The sequence below is a fragment of the Lathyrus oleraceus genome, chromosome 7 (assembly GCF_024323335.1).
Source record: "Lathyrus oleraceus cultivar Zhongwan6 chromosome 7, CAAS_Psat_ZW6_1.0, whole genome shotgun sequence".
NCBI lineage: Eukaryota > Viridiplantae > Streptophyta > Magnoliopsida > Fabales > Fabaceae > Lathyrus > Lathyrus oleraceus.
Window position 1 is genome coordinate 238,952,559 of NC_066585.1, and position 16,903 is coordinate 238,969,461.

The 16,903-nt window shown below is 33.0% G+C and overlaps 1 protein-coding gene across 1 annotated transcript; it reads right to left on the reverse strand.

Moving 5' to 3' along the window:
* Positions 1-1,653: 1,653 nt before the first annotated feature.
* Positions 1,654-9,525, reverse strand: LOC127103173 (G-type lectin S-receptor-like serine/threonine-protein kinase SRK). Its single transcript, XM_051040451.1, has 16 exons — positions 9,030-9,525; positions 8,117-8,914; positions 7,904-8,032; positions 7,670-7,815; positions 7,353-7,563; positions 6,994-7,231; positions 6,758-6,908; positions 6,356-6,657; positions 6,179-6,233; positions 4,396-5,695; positions 4,172-4,306; positions 3,477-3,622; positions 3,192-3,402; positions 2,842-3,079; positions 2,522-2,672; positions 1,654-2,424 (listed from the first exon to the last, which is right to left on the reverse strand). The coding sequence occupies exons 1-16, from the start codon at positions 9,487-9,489 to the stop codon at positions 2,128-2,130; spliced, it is 4,968 nt and encodes a 1,655-aa protein (XP_050896408.1). The 5' UTR covers positions 9,490-9,525; the 3' UTR covers positions 1,654-2,127.
* Positions 9,526-16,903: the final 7,378 nt, after the last annotated feature.

The following is a 16,903-nucleotide window of genomic DNA, read 5'->3' on the forward strand; positions in this document are numbered from 1 at the left end:
AAGTCATAAACCTATGCAATGTTTACAACAATAGCTTTTCGGTGGTAGCAAAAGAGGATTATTGGCATGCATATCAAGGAGACACACTCTGGCACAATGAAAAAATGCGAAAAAGGAAAAAAGCTTCGCCCTAACAGGACGTGTATTCGAACCGAAATGGATACGACGAACAAAATTGTGAGATTATGTAGTTCATGCCGCCAACCCGGACACAATCGTACAAACTGTCCCAATGTTGGACCAAGCACAACAACAATTTTAAATGTAACTGTTTTGCTTTTATTAAAAACAACTGCTATTTCATAAATATCATAACACCCGGTTACAATAACTTAAAAACAACAACTAAATAATAATTTAAACAACAATTAAACAACAACACAAATAAATACAACAATTAAACAACATAATTATGCGACTACAACCATTAGAACAATTTCGTGAGAACTATACATCATCATGTGAACATCTCTGTCAGTTTTAACATTCATTCAAAAATAAACTTTTCCATATTGGTTCAACGTGGTATCAAGCCTTTGAGTTCTTCTGATCTTTTCACCCTCTGCAATGTCTCCATCTAACCAACGAATCAAGCTCCCATTACGATGTTTGAACGTCTCTATATTCCATAGTCAGATCTTCATCGGAGGTTTTACTGCTGAATAAATTAAATCAACATTTCTCTTGTGAATATAAGGACACATATATGAAGATATTTTGAAGAAAAATAAAAAGAAATAGTAAGAAGATGTGTTAAAAATAATGAGAGGAGAACTGTTTTTATAGAGCGTGCATATAAAGGAGTAGTCACATGCAATGACGTTTGTAGTGGCGATTGGGCAGTGGCGGAGCTAGAACTCTAAACTAGTGGGGACAAACATATACAAATATTAATTTATAATATATATATATATATATATATATATATATATATATATATATATATATATATATATATATATATATATATAGATCTTATCCAATTAATTTTTATTAAAAAATTTAGAAATTGTTAGGGTTAGCTCATCACATACGAACCTTAAGTGCAAATATCTTGCAGATGAATTCAAACTGGCGATCTTTTATACTAAATATCACAAAACCCACTAGACTATGTGCTAAATATTATTTATTTTTAAAACATAATTATATATTATTTATATTATTATATTTTTATAAAGTTTAACATAAAATTAAGGCCCTTAATTATTGTAGCACATGCACAAGACCGACTATAGAAACGGTATATAATAGTATTAGATATATGATGTATAAAACAATTTTCAAATTAACTATTTAGATAATAAAAACAATTTAGAAACTAAAAGAAATGTAAATAATAGTGTTAAATATATGATACATAAAACAACTTTTAAACTATCTATTTATAATAATAAATGATATATAATCACTAGTATAGATAATATTGTGTATAAAATTGTTTAAAAATTAATGGAGGCATGGATCCACACTTTATGCTGAATAGCTCCGTCCCTGCGATTGGGACATGCATGCGCCCCAAAGCATGTCGCTTGCAATATTACAAATATTACAAAGCATGCATAATTTGATATGGCTAATGCATTAAACTTGCAATTTTTTGATTGAAAAATAATTATTTTGATAAATAATTAAAAAATAGTTATTTTAGTATTTAGTTTTAAAATAATGATTATTTTAAATAAAAAAATCACAAAAATTTCTCTAACTTATAAATGAACACTAACATCCCTTGTTTCTGAATCAATGGGACAAAAACGAGTCTTCTCACCTAACACACTCTCACACTTTCAGGTAGATCACTCAAAAATAAAAATAAATAAATTTCTAAGCTCATTTTTCTTGTGTTAAGGCATTTCCTTCCCCTCTTGCAAAAGTAAAAAATTCCCCAATTAATAATCCATCACATTCCATGTTCATCAAGATTATTGAGTGAAGTAACCAACTCAATGTAAGGACCATGTCTTTGAAAACCCAAATGAAATCAAGAGAATAAATACAAAAATTGAAACTAATCTCAAGTGGCGCACAAGATTCTAAAGAGAGCAACCATCGAAACTTGGCCGTGGCACGCAGCGAGACTCCGATTCTGGCAGCAACAACCAGGTAATCTACTACCCGCGTTTTTCATCGACCATTAAGAGATGTAACGGTTAATTCCTCATTTGAACTGATTTCATTTTTATTCCCTTCATCACAAGAAGCTTTCCTCGGAAAGAAACCTGGTTCTTTAGGCTCAACCAATTCCATTTCACTACCTAGCATTTGAACTATAGATGTCATTGTAGGCCTATCCTCCGGGTACTGTTGCACACACAACAAACTCACATGAATGCATCTCAATACCTCTGAAACAACACACGACTCCTTTATTCTTAACTCAATCAACTCCAATGCATTTCCCTCTTTCCAAACTGTCCATGCCTACATGATCAACATATAAGTTATTTCTATAACTTACTCTTATTCACCTTTCAACTTCAACATTGATAAGTAGATAAACAAACGTGTAAGTTCTTACATAACCAACTAGGTTAAGTGTCTTGTTTTCGTGGTAAAGTGCTCTATTTTTGTTCCCACATAGAATCTCCAATAGTAAAACTCCAAAGCTGAAGACGTCTGATTTGATTGAAAATTGTCCATCAGCAGCATACTCTGGTGCCATGTATCCACTGATAGAAACAATTAGAACAACAATATTCATGTATAAGATAAAAGTAAGTAATATCAAGCTAGAGACTCTGCATTTGTCGTGGTTGATCGATCTAGATTGTTTGACTTTGACAAATGCAGAATTTGCTAAGTGTAGAAAATGGAAATCCAAACCAGATAGACACTCACTAAGTTCCAACTACTCGATTTGTATTTCCTTCGATTTGATCTCCTCCAAAAGATCTGGCCATTCCAAAATCTGATATTTTTGGATTCAACTTGTCATCCAACAATACATTACTTGCTTTAAGGTCTCTATGAATTATCCTTAATCGAGAATCTTGATGAAGATACACAAGTCCCCTAGCAACTCCAAATATTATTTGGAAACGCTCGGGCCACTCCAACAGTTTACCTTTTATTTTATCTGATTTTTGCAAAACAAACATGTCAATGTCAATTTGATAAACAAACAAATATTAGAGCTATAGATAAATAAAGATGTTGCGTCTAATGTAAGCAATTTTCATATTCCATACCAAAGATAAAGGAGTCAAGGCTACCGTTAGCCATGTATTCATATACTAGTAGTTTTTCTTGTCCTCCAACACAACACCCAAGAAGCTTGACCAGATTTCGGTGTTGAAGTTTTGCAATCAGTTTTACTTCTGTTAGGAACTCCGTAATTCCTTGTCCAGAGTTAGTTGAAAGTCTCTTTACGGCAATTTCTTGCCCATCTGCTAATTTTCCCTGCATAATCGCTTTTGTTTAATAATAAAAACTTCTTTGGTTAGTACTCAATACTTGAATTTATTTTCAGTTACCTTGTATACAGATCCAAAACCACCTTGTCCAATCTTATTATTCGAGGAGAAGTTGCTAGTGGCTATAACAATTGTTTGAAGATCAAATAAAGGTAAATCCATATCCTCTAGATGCTTTTCAATGTTATCTTTTGTCGTTGACTTATCTAAAAAACGAAAGAGAGGAAATTATATATTCAGAAATATTATGAAACTTGAGAGGAGAGGATCATTTGAGGTGATTAAGTTAGATAAATATGGTATATTAAATTTTGAGATGTCAATAGAACTGAAATAGATAAAGCTCTTTCAATTTCATACATTTGTATCTTGAAACTCTTGGTCATTGAACTATCCAAATTCAATGTCATGTTTGTTTGTTTTTTTGAAATTTAACAGAAAAATTCATTGAATGATAAGAGATTCATTTCAAATTTGTATTACATCAATGGGTGGGGCATTCCCCAGCCAAGTCCTTGAACCCGACAAGTTTTGCTACCCTTACTAGGTTATGAACCTCAATGTTTTGATTCTACCAATATGTGAGACAGTTGCGTCTTCCAATCTAGGAAATTTTTTACAACCCTGAACTATATAAACAATGGCAGCAATGCCATATTACAAACCACTTGGCCTCAAATTTAATGATAAGCGGTTATTACTCCCAAAGAGTGTCTCTTGAGAATTAGTTAATAAGAAAGAAAAAGTTAATTTACCAGCAATTCTCCTTCGGACTCTATATATGGCATATATGCAAAATAATAGCATCCCAGAAATCGCAGCAGCAGTGGTAGTAGCTATGGTTATCACGCTTTTGTTGCGCCCTTTTGAAGCCTCTCTATTTGAAGTCTCTTGAAGTATGAAACAAATAAACTTAAAAGTTACATCCTTGGATTTCCACAACAAAGGGAACTAAAGGAGAGAAAATGTTTTTGCTTACCTAATTCTTCCCGAGCTAGACGGATATAGAGATCTTGGCCACCGGTGTAAAACAGTTTTATGTCAATTAGATCACCAAACCACATGACACAGCCACTACCATTTCCACTTATGTCTGAATTAGTGTAAGCTGTACAAGTGCAATTATTCAAGCACATGGTTCTGCATAACTCTAAATCAATAGTCTCATACAATAAAGTATGTGTAGTATCTGGTACTTTGACGCCTCTGTATACGAACAACCGATCCTCTACTTGTGAGTTGTTGCAACTTAACGGTATGTTACGGACACACCCTTGACTCCAGTTTGATAACGCCCATTGTTGCGGTGACTTTGGAATGAACCCAATTAAACATTGGCAAAGATCTAAATTGTCAACTGAGCATCTGGCATAGGCTCCACAGAATCCATACTTATCACACACGTCCGCTGGGGTGATTGAGTACAACAGCCAAGAATCCTCTGTCCACATAGAGATCACAAAGTTGTATTGGTCCACCGAAACACTAACTATGAGAGAAGAATTCTTGCGAGTAAAGGAGTAAAACATCTCATCCTTATTAGGCACATAATTCAAATCATTATTAGCAACATACTTAAAATCATATACAGGATTTTGTTTTCTATCCGACAAGCCAGTAAATTGAAGTCCATTCCATGGTCCAATCCGATAGTATTTCTCTGTTCCGTTCATCAGATAAAACTCTGGATAATTATGAAGCACAAGACCCAAAGAAAGATCTCCTGGCGACGGATCATCAGGACTCTTCCAAGAAGTTATCCTCCGTTCAAAATCATTTCTGAGATCCCATCCCAACTTCATCCCTGGCAAAATTGTATCACACGGATAGTCAAAGCTTTGCCACAAGTAGGCTCCTCCTTCTGGGTCTGTTTCTCCTTGGTTTCTTATCACAAGATTGCCACTGTCCAAGAGCTCTGCTATTGGTTTCTGTGCTTGTTTCTCTGCTGTTGTACTCCAAACAGAAGTTTCATTTTGGCTGAGTATGAGGTTGCCTGTGGTACTCAGTGTTAAGATGCCAAAGGTATTGTTGATGGGGTTGGTCCTATTTGCAACCCAAACAACTTTTTGCATAGGCAACTGCTTGTACCAAATCCCAAGATAATGTCTTGTAGAATTGCCCGGCCTAAAAAAGCCCAGTTCAAATTGTCCACCTTTTGAAACTAAAGTTTCACCATCTCTTAAAGACTCAGACACACTGATGGAACTAGTTGCTATAATGGGTACAATCATGTAAGCAATCATGATAGTCATGAAAGAAAGAATGTCCATTGCATGACACTAGTATTTTTGGTTATTGTTGATCGGATTTAGCTAAAGTGTGTCCGAGTCTTAGATTGAGTACGAGGAAGTTTATAAAAAACAGGATTTGTTCCTCATTCCGAAGTCCAAGTCAAAAAAACATGTCGGTGATTTGTATTCACCAAAGGCAATATTGTTGTTGCTGTGATGAAACTTCACAAATAATGGTCAGTAGTATCATTTCTTACTTGGACTCATTCCTTAGTCATAGCAGTATTATTTTGACTTTCTATCTCGGGAATTATTAATGAATAAACCATCAATTTAGTCCATGGAGTATCATTTTCTCTCTAATTTAATATCTAAAGTATATAGATTAGGGACTAAAATGATTACTTATTCATTTTTTTAATATTTTGAATTGCAGGTTTGAGTATAATAGTACCAAGAAAGATGGAATTGACTGACACTGGCTATATAGGATTATCTAAGATGCCATGTCCAAGTATCCAAATGGTAGACTGTCCAAGAACTAAACATGGTAAACTCTTGCAGAACAAGAATCTCGTTTACATTTCTGTATTTTATTATAAAGTTTTCAACATTCATGTACAAAAGCATTTGAACACTAGTCCTTTATTAGTTACTTTGTTTACCATGGAATTATTTCTCCTTGACTTCAATCTTATTGATTTTCACCGAACACTTAAAGTAGTTATGGTCATTTCATAGTTTGAACTTATATCCTTCCCACCTGAGCTTGAATTTGCTTCAACACATTCCTTCCTTGTGATAAAACTTGGCTCCTTAGGATCATCCAATGCCATTTCACTCCCTAGCATTAGAATCACATCAGCCATGGTAGGCCTATCTTCCGGGTATTGTTGCACGCATAAGAGCCCTACGTGGATGCAACGCGATACTTCTGACACAATGCATGAATTCTCTATGTTTGAGTCAATTAGTTGTGAAGCACTTCCGTGTTTCCAGAATGTCCATGCCTAAATCATAAAAGAAGAAAATTGTTATTTACTAAAAAAATCAAGTTAGTAACAGATAAACTTTTAACATGAACAAATTAACATTTGTCCACGTGCTTACACAAGCAACAAGGTTAAGGGTTTGCTTTGCACGATTATGCACTCGGTTTTTCTTCCCACATATAATCTCTAATATTAAAACACCAAAGCTGAAAACATCAGATTTCGAAGAAAATTGTCCATCAATAGCGTACTCTGGTGCCATGTACCCACTGCAATAAACCATTGAGAGAAAAATATAAAAATATACATCATATGTGTGAAAATAAACTTGGTTTTGGATAGTTAAACACTTACTATGTCCCCACAATTCTATTTGTGTTTCCTTCAATTTGGTTTCCCCCAAAAGTTCTAGCCATTCCAAAATCTGATATTTTTGGATTCATAGTATCGTCCAGTAAAACATTACTTGCTTTGAGATCTCTATGGACAATCCTTAATCTAGAATCTTGATGAAGATACATAAGCCCTCTAGCAATTCCACATATTATGTCGAAACGCTTAGGCCAATCTAGCAGTTGACTTTTGGTACGATCTGCATAATTCATAACAAACACGTCATGAAATATTGAATATTCAAAGTTTATTACAAACTTTCACTAATCACTATTTCATAAAAAACTATTGAGTTTATAAAACTTATTGAGACTACATACCAAAGATGAGGTAGTCTAGGCTACCATTAGCCATGTATTCATAAACTAGCAATTTTTCGTGTTTCTGAATGCAACAGCCGATAAGTTTTACAAGATTTCGATGCTGAACATTTGCAATAAGTTTTACTTCATTAATGAACTCTGTCATCCCTTGTTTTGAGCTCTGTGAAAGTCTCTTTACAGCAATTTCTAGCCCACTTCCTAATTTTCCCTGGATAATCATTTATCACATTCATATGGTTAGATGTTCTTTATAATTACTACTTTTCTAGCAATTCTTACTTAGTAATAGTAATCATGTTCCAATATTGAGTTACCATATAAACAGGTCCAAAACCCCCTTCTCCAATTTTGTTCTTCTCTGAGAAGTTGTCGGTGGCAATAATAATTGTCGACAAACTAAGCAAGGGAAAATCGTGATCGTCCATATATCTTTCATAGTCACCTTCTGTCATTGACTTCCCTGGAAAATGGAAAAAATAATAATTCAAATCTATGTAGCCGATGCCACTTTTTCGGTGAAATGTTAGAGAATGGAAGAATAGATTTACCAGCAATGCTCTTCCTAAATCGGTAGGAAAAGTAAATAGCAAGTAAAAACATTCCCAAAGCTGCAGAAACACTAATTACAACTATTTTTGTAAGGTTCCTCCTGTGCTCATCCTCAGTATTATTGTTGACTTCGCATAAACAAAACAGCTAAAGTTAAATTCCATATTCAAATACAAGGCGAATAATAAAAGGAAAATTAATGAAGTTTTCACCTAATTCTGCAGGCATTCTGATATATAGAACTTGTCCACCTACTGGAAAAAGTTTGATATCAAATAAATCACCAAACCACATAACACAGCCACTTCCTGCTCCACTTATATTTGTATTTGTATAAGCCATGCAGGAACAACTTTTCAAGCATCTGTCTTTACATTGTTCTAGACCAATACTCTTGTCCAAGGTAGTATTTACAGTATCCGGAACTTTCAAGCCAGCCTTTGAGACAAATCCATCACTGATGCAGTTCAATGGAGGGTTTCTGACACACCCTTCGGACCAGTCCATTGAGTTCCATTTTTCAGGAAAATTAGGCTGAAACCCTTGTAAACATTCACATACTGGTGAATTAGTAATGCTGCAATATCCGTTCTTTCCACATAGACCATAACGGTCACAATAGTCACCTGGCATTCTTGACTGAAGCATCCATGACTTGTCGAGATTTGACCATGTATAGCGAGGACGTTCGTTGTTGGTTTGGTTAAGTACCACTTTTGATATTAGAGAGCTATCTCTATTGTTCCACGAGTAATAAACCTCTTCGTTATTGTAGACAAAATTGTAACTGAAAACACGATTAGGCTTCATCTCTGGCCTACCACTAAAACGCAAGCCGTTCCACGGTCCAAGTCTGTAGAGCTTTTTTTCTCCCCTCATCATATAGATATCAGGGTACTGATTCAATACCACGCCCCAAGTAAAGTCTCCTGGTGTTGGATCATCATCACTCTTCCATGCTATGAGTCGCCTATTCAATTTTCTTTTACGGTCCCATCCCAACTTCATACCTGTTGGAATTTAGAAGTCGGAAAATTAAGTCGTTTATCGAAACAAATTCCTAGATAGAATTAGACGCTACACAATATCATGATTTAAGAACTAGACCATCAATCATAACCATACCTGCCAACAATGTGTTAGATGGGTAGTCAAAGCTTTGCCACAGATAGGTTTCATCAACACTATCTTCTTTTATGACAAGATTACCAGTATCCAAGAGTTTCGCCACTGGGTTCTGCGCTTTTGTGGAAGAATTTGTGTACCAAACAACGGTGTTGTTGTGAGTAAGGACCAAACTGCCAGAACTGTTTAGCTTCAAAACTGCAGAAGAGTCATTGATTGGCTGGCCACCGTTTGCAACCCAGACAACATTTTGAGTTGAAATGTTCTTGAATTGAATTCCGAGATAGCGTTTGTCTGGATTCTTAATACTAAAGAAAGCAAGCTCAAATAATCGATTTGGTGAAACGATGGTTTCTCCATCACTGATGAATTTAGATTGAGTAATGGATGTGATATCGCCTGCTATGGAACTAGAAACTGTAAGAGAAAGAATAAATAGAATATAAGTAAGGAAACTCATTACAAAATCAATTAAAGAGTTAGAGCTTAAAACATTTACATTGAAGGAAAGAAAAACTGAAACGCTACATATATAGATTTAGAAGTCATGAATGAAAAATGGAGTTAAGTCAACTGTTGTACAAACAAAATATGTGATATTCATGATGCACAAGGCACAGACTAATGTGATATTCTCCCATATAGTTGGAATAGTAAATACAAAGATTCTCTATAGAATTTGCAACCGAATCTACCGTTGTTTACGCGTTCAGTAACCTGAATGGCTGAAAAATTATATAGACTATTATGGTTGGTTCAAACTTTATGGTCACTATCGATATGAAAAATTCAAAATTATGAAAGTCTTTGGAAGTTTTTAGAGGTTGTGAACAGTTTGTGATTCTTTGTCCTATTTCTATGAATCTTCATTCGCCTTAACCATTTTTCTTGAGAGAGACTCGGAGAGAATACTAACCTGTTATGGGGTTACAAATGTCAAGGAAACTATGAAGTTTAGAATGTGAAGTGATAGTGAAACCATGGACCACCAAACGTGTAAAGCCATGCAGCGTCTGAGAGGCTTGAAGAGAGTTTGAATATGACCATATAAAAGCCAACAAGAAAAAGACAGTTCGAAATTTGAATTGGAATTTCAGTTATGACCTTCGAGAAAAAACTTATGTACTGATTATATTAGGGTTGGTCGAAAATATACATGTTGAAAAAAGTCTCACATTATTTAGTTTTATGAATAGAGAGAGTCTAAGACTCTATATAAAATATAAGTTTTTCATTCCAAGATGCATTAGTCAAAAATATTTTAAATTTGTATTTGATTTTTTTTGTTCTCTTATGCTCTCGTATTACTTGACTTTCTTTGTTCTCTTATGCTCTTGTATTAGAGTGTTGTGAAATGTAGTTAAATATTTGTTTTGGAGGGTGTGGGTGTACTAGGGTCTGAGTTAGTTGATAGTATATATTATGTATTATAACCATTTTTCACGTTATTCTCTGGTTGTTTATTGACAACGACAATGGTTTTTTCTTCTATTTTTGAGTTTCCACATTATTTTCTTGTATTGTGATTGTTTTTCTCTTTTTTCTCTATGCTTTGTTTTCTCCTAACAAATGGTATTAGAACTTTTGGTTCTATACATTAATAAGTGTTCTTAGTATGCTTTGTTTTCTCCCAAAACTGGTATCTGCGGTGTAGTTCGGGTCAGAGAAAACTGATGGATTTTTTTTTGACTTTTAGAAAGTTCAAGTCAAAGATGTGTTGATACAATCAAGATTACACAATGTGCAAGATTATGTTGGTAGTTGAAGAACTTTCTGTCAACAAGGAAGTTGCACCATAAGTTTTTAACCATAGTTTTGATTTTCGACATGTGAAAATTCTTGAAGTGATTTATCTTCAAGTGAAATATATTCTTCATGAGAAAGTGTGATAATTTTTAAAACTATGATTGTCGGTGAAAACGATGTGAAAATTCATGGAGTGGTGTAGTTGCAAGTGACTATACTTTTTATGATGGAGTATGATTGTCGGTGAAGACAATGAAAGTTAATATATTATTCTCAATGAAAATGGAGATTGTTGGGATTGGTTGAAAATATACTTGTTGAAGAAGGTCCAGGTCGCTTAGTTTTGTGAATGAAGAGAGAGTTTAAGGCTATATATATATATATATATATATATATATATATATATATATATATATATATATATATATATATATATATATATATATATATATATATATATATATATATATATATAAAAGTTCTTCATTTCAAGATGCAACAGTCAAAAACACTTTAAACTTGTATTTGACTTTTTTTGTCTTCTTATGATTTTGTATTAGAGTGTTGTGAGATATAATTAAATATTTGTTTTGGAGGGTGTGGGTGTACCGGGGTCTGGGTATATTATGTGTTGTAACTATTTTTACGGTGTTATTCTCTGATTATCTATTAACAACTATAATGATTTTTTTTTCGGTTTTAGAGTTTCCACATTATTTTTTTGTGTTGGGATTATTTTCTTCTTTTTGCTCTATGCTTTTTTCCCCAACAAATCATATCATAGACAGACCTAATGAATCATTTCAACTATTGATCCATAGTTAAGAGTTAGTACATGGCAAGAAAATATATTGTATCTTTGATGGCTAAGACATGATATAGAGCTCAATAAAGATAGAATAGAGGCACGTCTATAATAACTGTCATATATTATGGGTTGAGCTCAATAAGGATAGAATAGAGGCACGCCTGATAAATAAGTGTCATATATTATGGGTTTGTTTGTTTCAGTTTTTACAAAAATAATTTTTTTTTAAAATTAAGTGATTTTTTAAAATTTTGATATTAAAAAGAAGTTTTAATAAAATAATGAAATGTCTAAAATAATATTTTAAGAATAACTATTCAAATTAAAAATTTTATTTAAAGTTTTTATAAAAAAAAATTATATTTATTATAAAAATCATTTTAAAAAAAAGGAAGTTACTTTCAAAAAAAAAATTACATATATGGTATATTTACTATGTATGATACACAAATGATAATTTGATAATATATTTTATTGTAATCTTGTTTTTTATACACTCACATAATAATAATAATAATAATAATAATAATAATAATAATAATAATAATAATAACAATAATATTAATAATAATAATAATAATAATAATATTAATAATAATAATAATAATATATAATAATAATAATAATAATAATAACATTAATAATAATAATAATAATAATAATAACAATAATATTAATAATAATAATAATAATAATAATAATAATAATAATAATAATAATAATAACAATAACAATAATAATAATAATAATAATAATAATAATAATAATAATAATAATAATAATAATAATAAAAACGAAGAAAAAAATAATTATTATTTTTATTGCTAAAATAACATACATTATCATTTTTAATCATGAGAGTGATGTTTCAAAAGATATTCATTTGTTCAAATGGAATGCCTTTTTTTTTTCAATTTGAGTTACTTTGAATTCGAATTTGTAAATTTTTGGTATCAGAGATGCCTACAAAATGTTAATTTTTTAATATAGTTCAAAATGACATTTTCTTGAGACATCATGTAAAATTGGTGTGTTTTTGATATCACCATGACTAGTGGTTACTGGATTTTACAAACTTAAGACATTTTGTCAAATAGCATGACTGCATATAATTTAGTAACTACTATATGCATGGAGTTCCAAATATGCTCAACTTCTTAAAACGTCTCATTTGAAAGAAGTTACATATCTTTTTTTCAAACTATTTTTAGCATTCTTACGATTCAAAATTTATTTGTTTCATCATCTTTCTTGAACTTATTTTTGATTGGAAAATGATTTCATTTAAGAAGAAGAAATAGAGGAAACAAACACATCAGACTCTACATAGGGATAACCTCCGATCCAAGTTTTAAAACCATACAATATCCCCATCCCAACTAAATTGTGAGCAACAACATTTAACAACCTACTTAAATACATAACTGAGGCTACCTTAAAATTGCTAAGAAATAACCTACAATCTACAACAATTGGCTCAAGGACAACATTTTCAAAACATAATTAATGTGGTCCACTACAATTAGTGCATCCGATTGGATGATAATTCTCTCCAGCTTCAGCTCTTGGGCAATAGTAAGACACCGTCTAATAGCTAGCATTTCGGCCACCACAGATTCAACTGAAATAAGATCTTTCTTACTAGTAGCAAGAATAGTTTCCATGTCATGATTCTTGATGATGCAACCGAAGGACACAGAAGATGCCAATGGTGATTACCCAGGAAGAACTTTTTAGTTGTTCCTTATTCCATAATATTCCATTTTTTTTTTTTTAACTTTTGAAAGTTCAATTTCTCCCTATTCATGATATGTCTCCTTTTGATTTGTTAACAATACTTGTTCATTTGGATTTTAGAAAAACAAAGTCTTGTGTATTTAGGTCCTCTCGCATCCACAAACTATTTGAAAGCTCTTGTTTGACCTTGTCAGATAGTTTCAAACTGCAGAAAATGAATGGTAAGAAATCCACCATCAGGTCTTTATGTTTGACTTGGTTGAATCGATTAGAGGAAATATTGAGATAGTTCTAGAATAAAATAGACATACCATATAATTATGTTAAGTAAAATCAACCTAGTTTATAATCTTTCATAAATCTTTGATTCCCTTTACTTTTGGGATCCTTCCAGTTGCATTTTTTATACTCCTTATGGTACAATAACTTTGTTTGACATGGCTACTAGCATATTTCCTTTATGTCGTTTTGGCTTCATCATTTGCTTATTTGTTCTAAATCCATTTTTATTAGGTCTGATATGTAGTGATTGACTGTATTTTGGAAAAACAAGTATTATTGACGGATGTTGAACAAGATGTTCTGACATGTTGATGTCAAAATATTTTAGGAAACATATGATCCGATTGAAATCAAATATGTTGAAGATAGTGCAGAGATCTTGAATCTGATGTAAATCAAGCCCGAAGCCCATGTCTTTCCACTGCTATTTATAGATCGCTTCTAAACCTAACAAGGAAACGAAGCAGTGATGAATACTATCTAAATTAGGCTTTCGTGTTTGTGCATTGTGTGCACCATTGTATCTCCTTGATACTTGAATTGGACCTGGTTTATTGAGTTGTTACTAAAAATTCCTCATAAGCTTTTAAGCAAGAGTGGATTGTGTTTTTTCTGTTATAAATTGTTTTATGGTTGAAGGGAAGTGAGAGGGGTCTCATTTTAAGCAAGAGTGGATTGTGTTTTTTCTGTTATAAATTGTTTTATTGTTGAAGGGAAGTGAGAGGGGTCTCATGTCTAGGAGAATCTTAGATAGAGACATCCATGGGTAGATATTAGGTGAGAAGTCTGTAAAACCTGAGGTTGTTCATGACTTCAAACTAATTCTTTGATAGTTGATTTCCTTCTTGGCTTAGTATCCCTCAGATGTAGGTGACGTTGCACCGAACTGGGTTAACAACTGATTGTGTTATTTCCTGTCATACTGTTATTTAAATCCTATTATTGTTTATGGAGTGATAATGTGTGGACCCTGGTGTCGTGACATCGTGTACGACATCCAGGATCTGCTTATCAGAATTTCAATTGGTATCAGAGCAGACATCCTGCTCTATTTTTAGGTGAGATCCGGGGAAGATACTTTCTGGTACCATGGACAAGGAAGAAGGATTTATCAACAGACCCCTCATCTTAGATGGATCCAACTATGACTATTGCAAGGAAGGGATGGTGGCATTCTTAAAATCCATGGACAACAAGACATGGAAAGTTGTCATCAAGGGATGTGAACATCCTGTAGTGAATGACAAAGATGGGAAGGCTACTATTGATCTGAAGCCTGAAGAGGACTGGTCTAAGGAAGAAGATGAATTGACTCTTGGAAACTCCAAAGCTTTGAATGCCTTATTCAATGGTGTTGACAAAAATATATTCAGGTTGATAGATACATGTACTGTAGCTAAAGAAGCATGGGAGATCCTCAAAACTACTCATGAAGGCACATCCAAAGTGAAGATGTTTAGACTTTAGCTCCTCACTACCAGATTTGAGAATCTAAAGATCAAAGACGATGAGAATATTCATGATTTTCACATGAGTATTCTTGAAATAGCTAATTCATCTAGTGCCTTGGGAGAAAATATGTCAGAAGAAAAATTGGTAAGAAAAATTCTCAGATCTCTACCTAAGAAATTTGACATGAAGGTCATAACCTGTCATACCCTAATTTTTAACCCTGATATCCCACATCTTATTTGCATATTTGCATACAAATAAGGTCTCATTTTGATCCTTCCTCTTATCCATCTTTGGGTTTGCTTCTTGCAGGGATCACCAAGCACCTCTTGGTGTTTTACTTTGTGTGTATTTGATTCATTGCTTATCTAACCACTAATCAAAATACCAAAAAATATATCTTGTTTCCCTTGATTTTATTGTACAAGGTAGGGTTTTTCAAATCAAGAGCATCTCAAAGTTTAGTTGCTTACTTCTCAAGGAAAGTCAAAGGTCCATGCGTTTATTTACATGCCTTCCTCAACAAGCAACTTCGAGATTTGAGAAATTTAATTAAGAGACAATCAATGCCACCTTATTTTGAGTTTATATAATCACTCATGTGCTTTGAAATACAAGGAAGATCCAAATACACATGCTTGTTCTAAGGGATTTGACCTAAAAGTCAACATTTTGAAGTCAAAGTTCCAAGGATCACAACTCCTTCAATTCTCAACATTTTTTAATTCCCCTTTTTGCATATGACTCTTCTCAACATCTTATACAACTACTCTTTACATTAATAGAGCAAATTATGCTTGAAAGATCATCAAAAGTTTGGAGACATTATAGGTCATTTGTGGACTTAGTGAAATTTGACCTATTTTCAAGTGACTTTTTTCCAACTTTCAAGGATCATAACTTCTTCAATTTTCAACATATGAAGCTGATTATTTTTGCACAATGTCATTGGTGATACCGTCTATAAGTTTTCTTCAAGGACCAAGGTCAAAATATACTTGGAAGGCCATGGAATTCATTGGGACATTATAGGTTATTTTCAGCCATGAAGCACTCAAATTTTTCTAAGTTACATAACCAGTTTTTCATGCCAACTTCAACGTGCCATAACTTTATGCTCAAACATCAAAATTCAAGCTTTCTTGGCATATTGTAATCTTGGCCATGATGTTAACACTTTGCGAAAAGAATGGGATCAAAAAGCCTCTTGAGTAGGATGCCCCATTAAGTTGAACATGGTGATTTGGAACTGAAGAAATCACCATTGCCTGAATTTGATCATGATTAATCTCAATTCCAATCCAAATTAGCAAGTGTTTTGATCCTAAACATGTTTTAACAAGTCTCCAGAAGTTAATTGACAGTTAAAACACATCATTTGGCTTAGTTTTGATGAGCTTCGAGTCATATTTTTCACACACTTGGATCAAATTCGTTTTGCTTGAATTCAACATCATTCCACACGTATTTGGATCCAAACATATTCCTTATAAATAGAGGAAGTTATTGCCTTCATTTTCCCCAAAAATTCAACTATCGTGTTTTGAGTTTCAGCTTGTTTCAATCCAATTTCTTGATTCCATTAGCTCCATCGACATCCTCTAAAACTTTTGCAATAATCTCAAGCTCTGAGACCTTCTGAAGTGCTCTAACCAGATCGAGCTTCATCAACATCTGATCACCATCTGGACAAGGTAGTTCTGAGCATCATTTGAACTCAAACAACTTACCACAATGTAGTCCTTCACTCTTTGATGCTTTCCCCTAACTTATCTGATGTTGATTGATCGTGTTCATCATTTTATTTTATTTTTTGTGGATTGCTTGTTTCTAAAACTTCTCTGAAATT

Bases quoted from the DNA above. Each gene is read 5' to 3' on its own strand.
- LOC127103173 (XM_051040451.1), bottom strand. From the start codon at position 9,489: ATGAGTTTCCTTACTTATATTCTATTTATTCTTTCTCTTACAGTTTCT. The intron at 7,564-7,669 runs GTAACTCAATAT...ATGATTATCCAG, and splicing joins GTTTTGGACCTGTTTATATG to GGAAAATTAGGAAGTGGGCT. The intron at 7,232-7,352 runs GTATGTAGTCTC...TGAATTATGCAG, and splicing joins CCTAGACTACCTCATCTTTG to ATCGTACCAAAAGTCAACTG.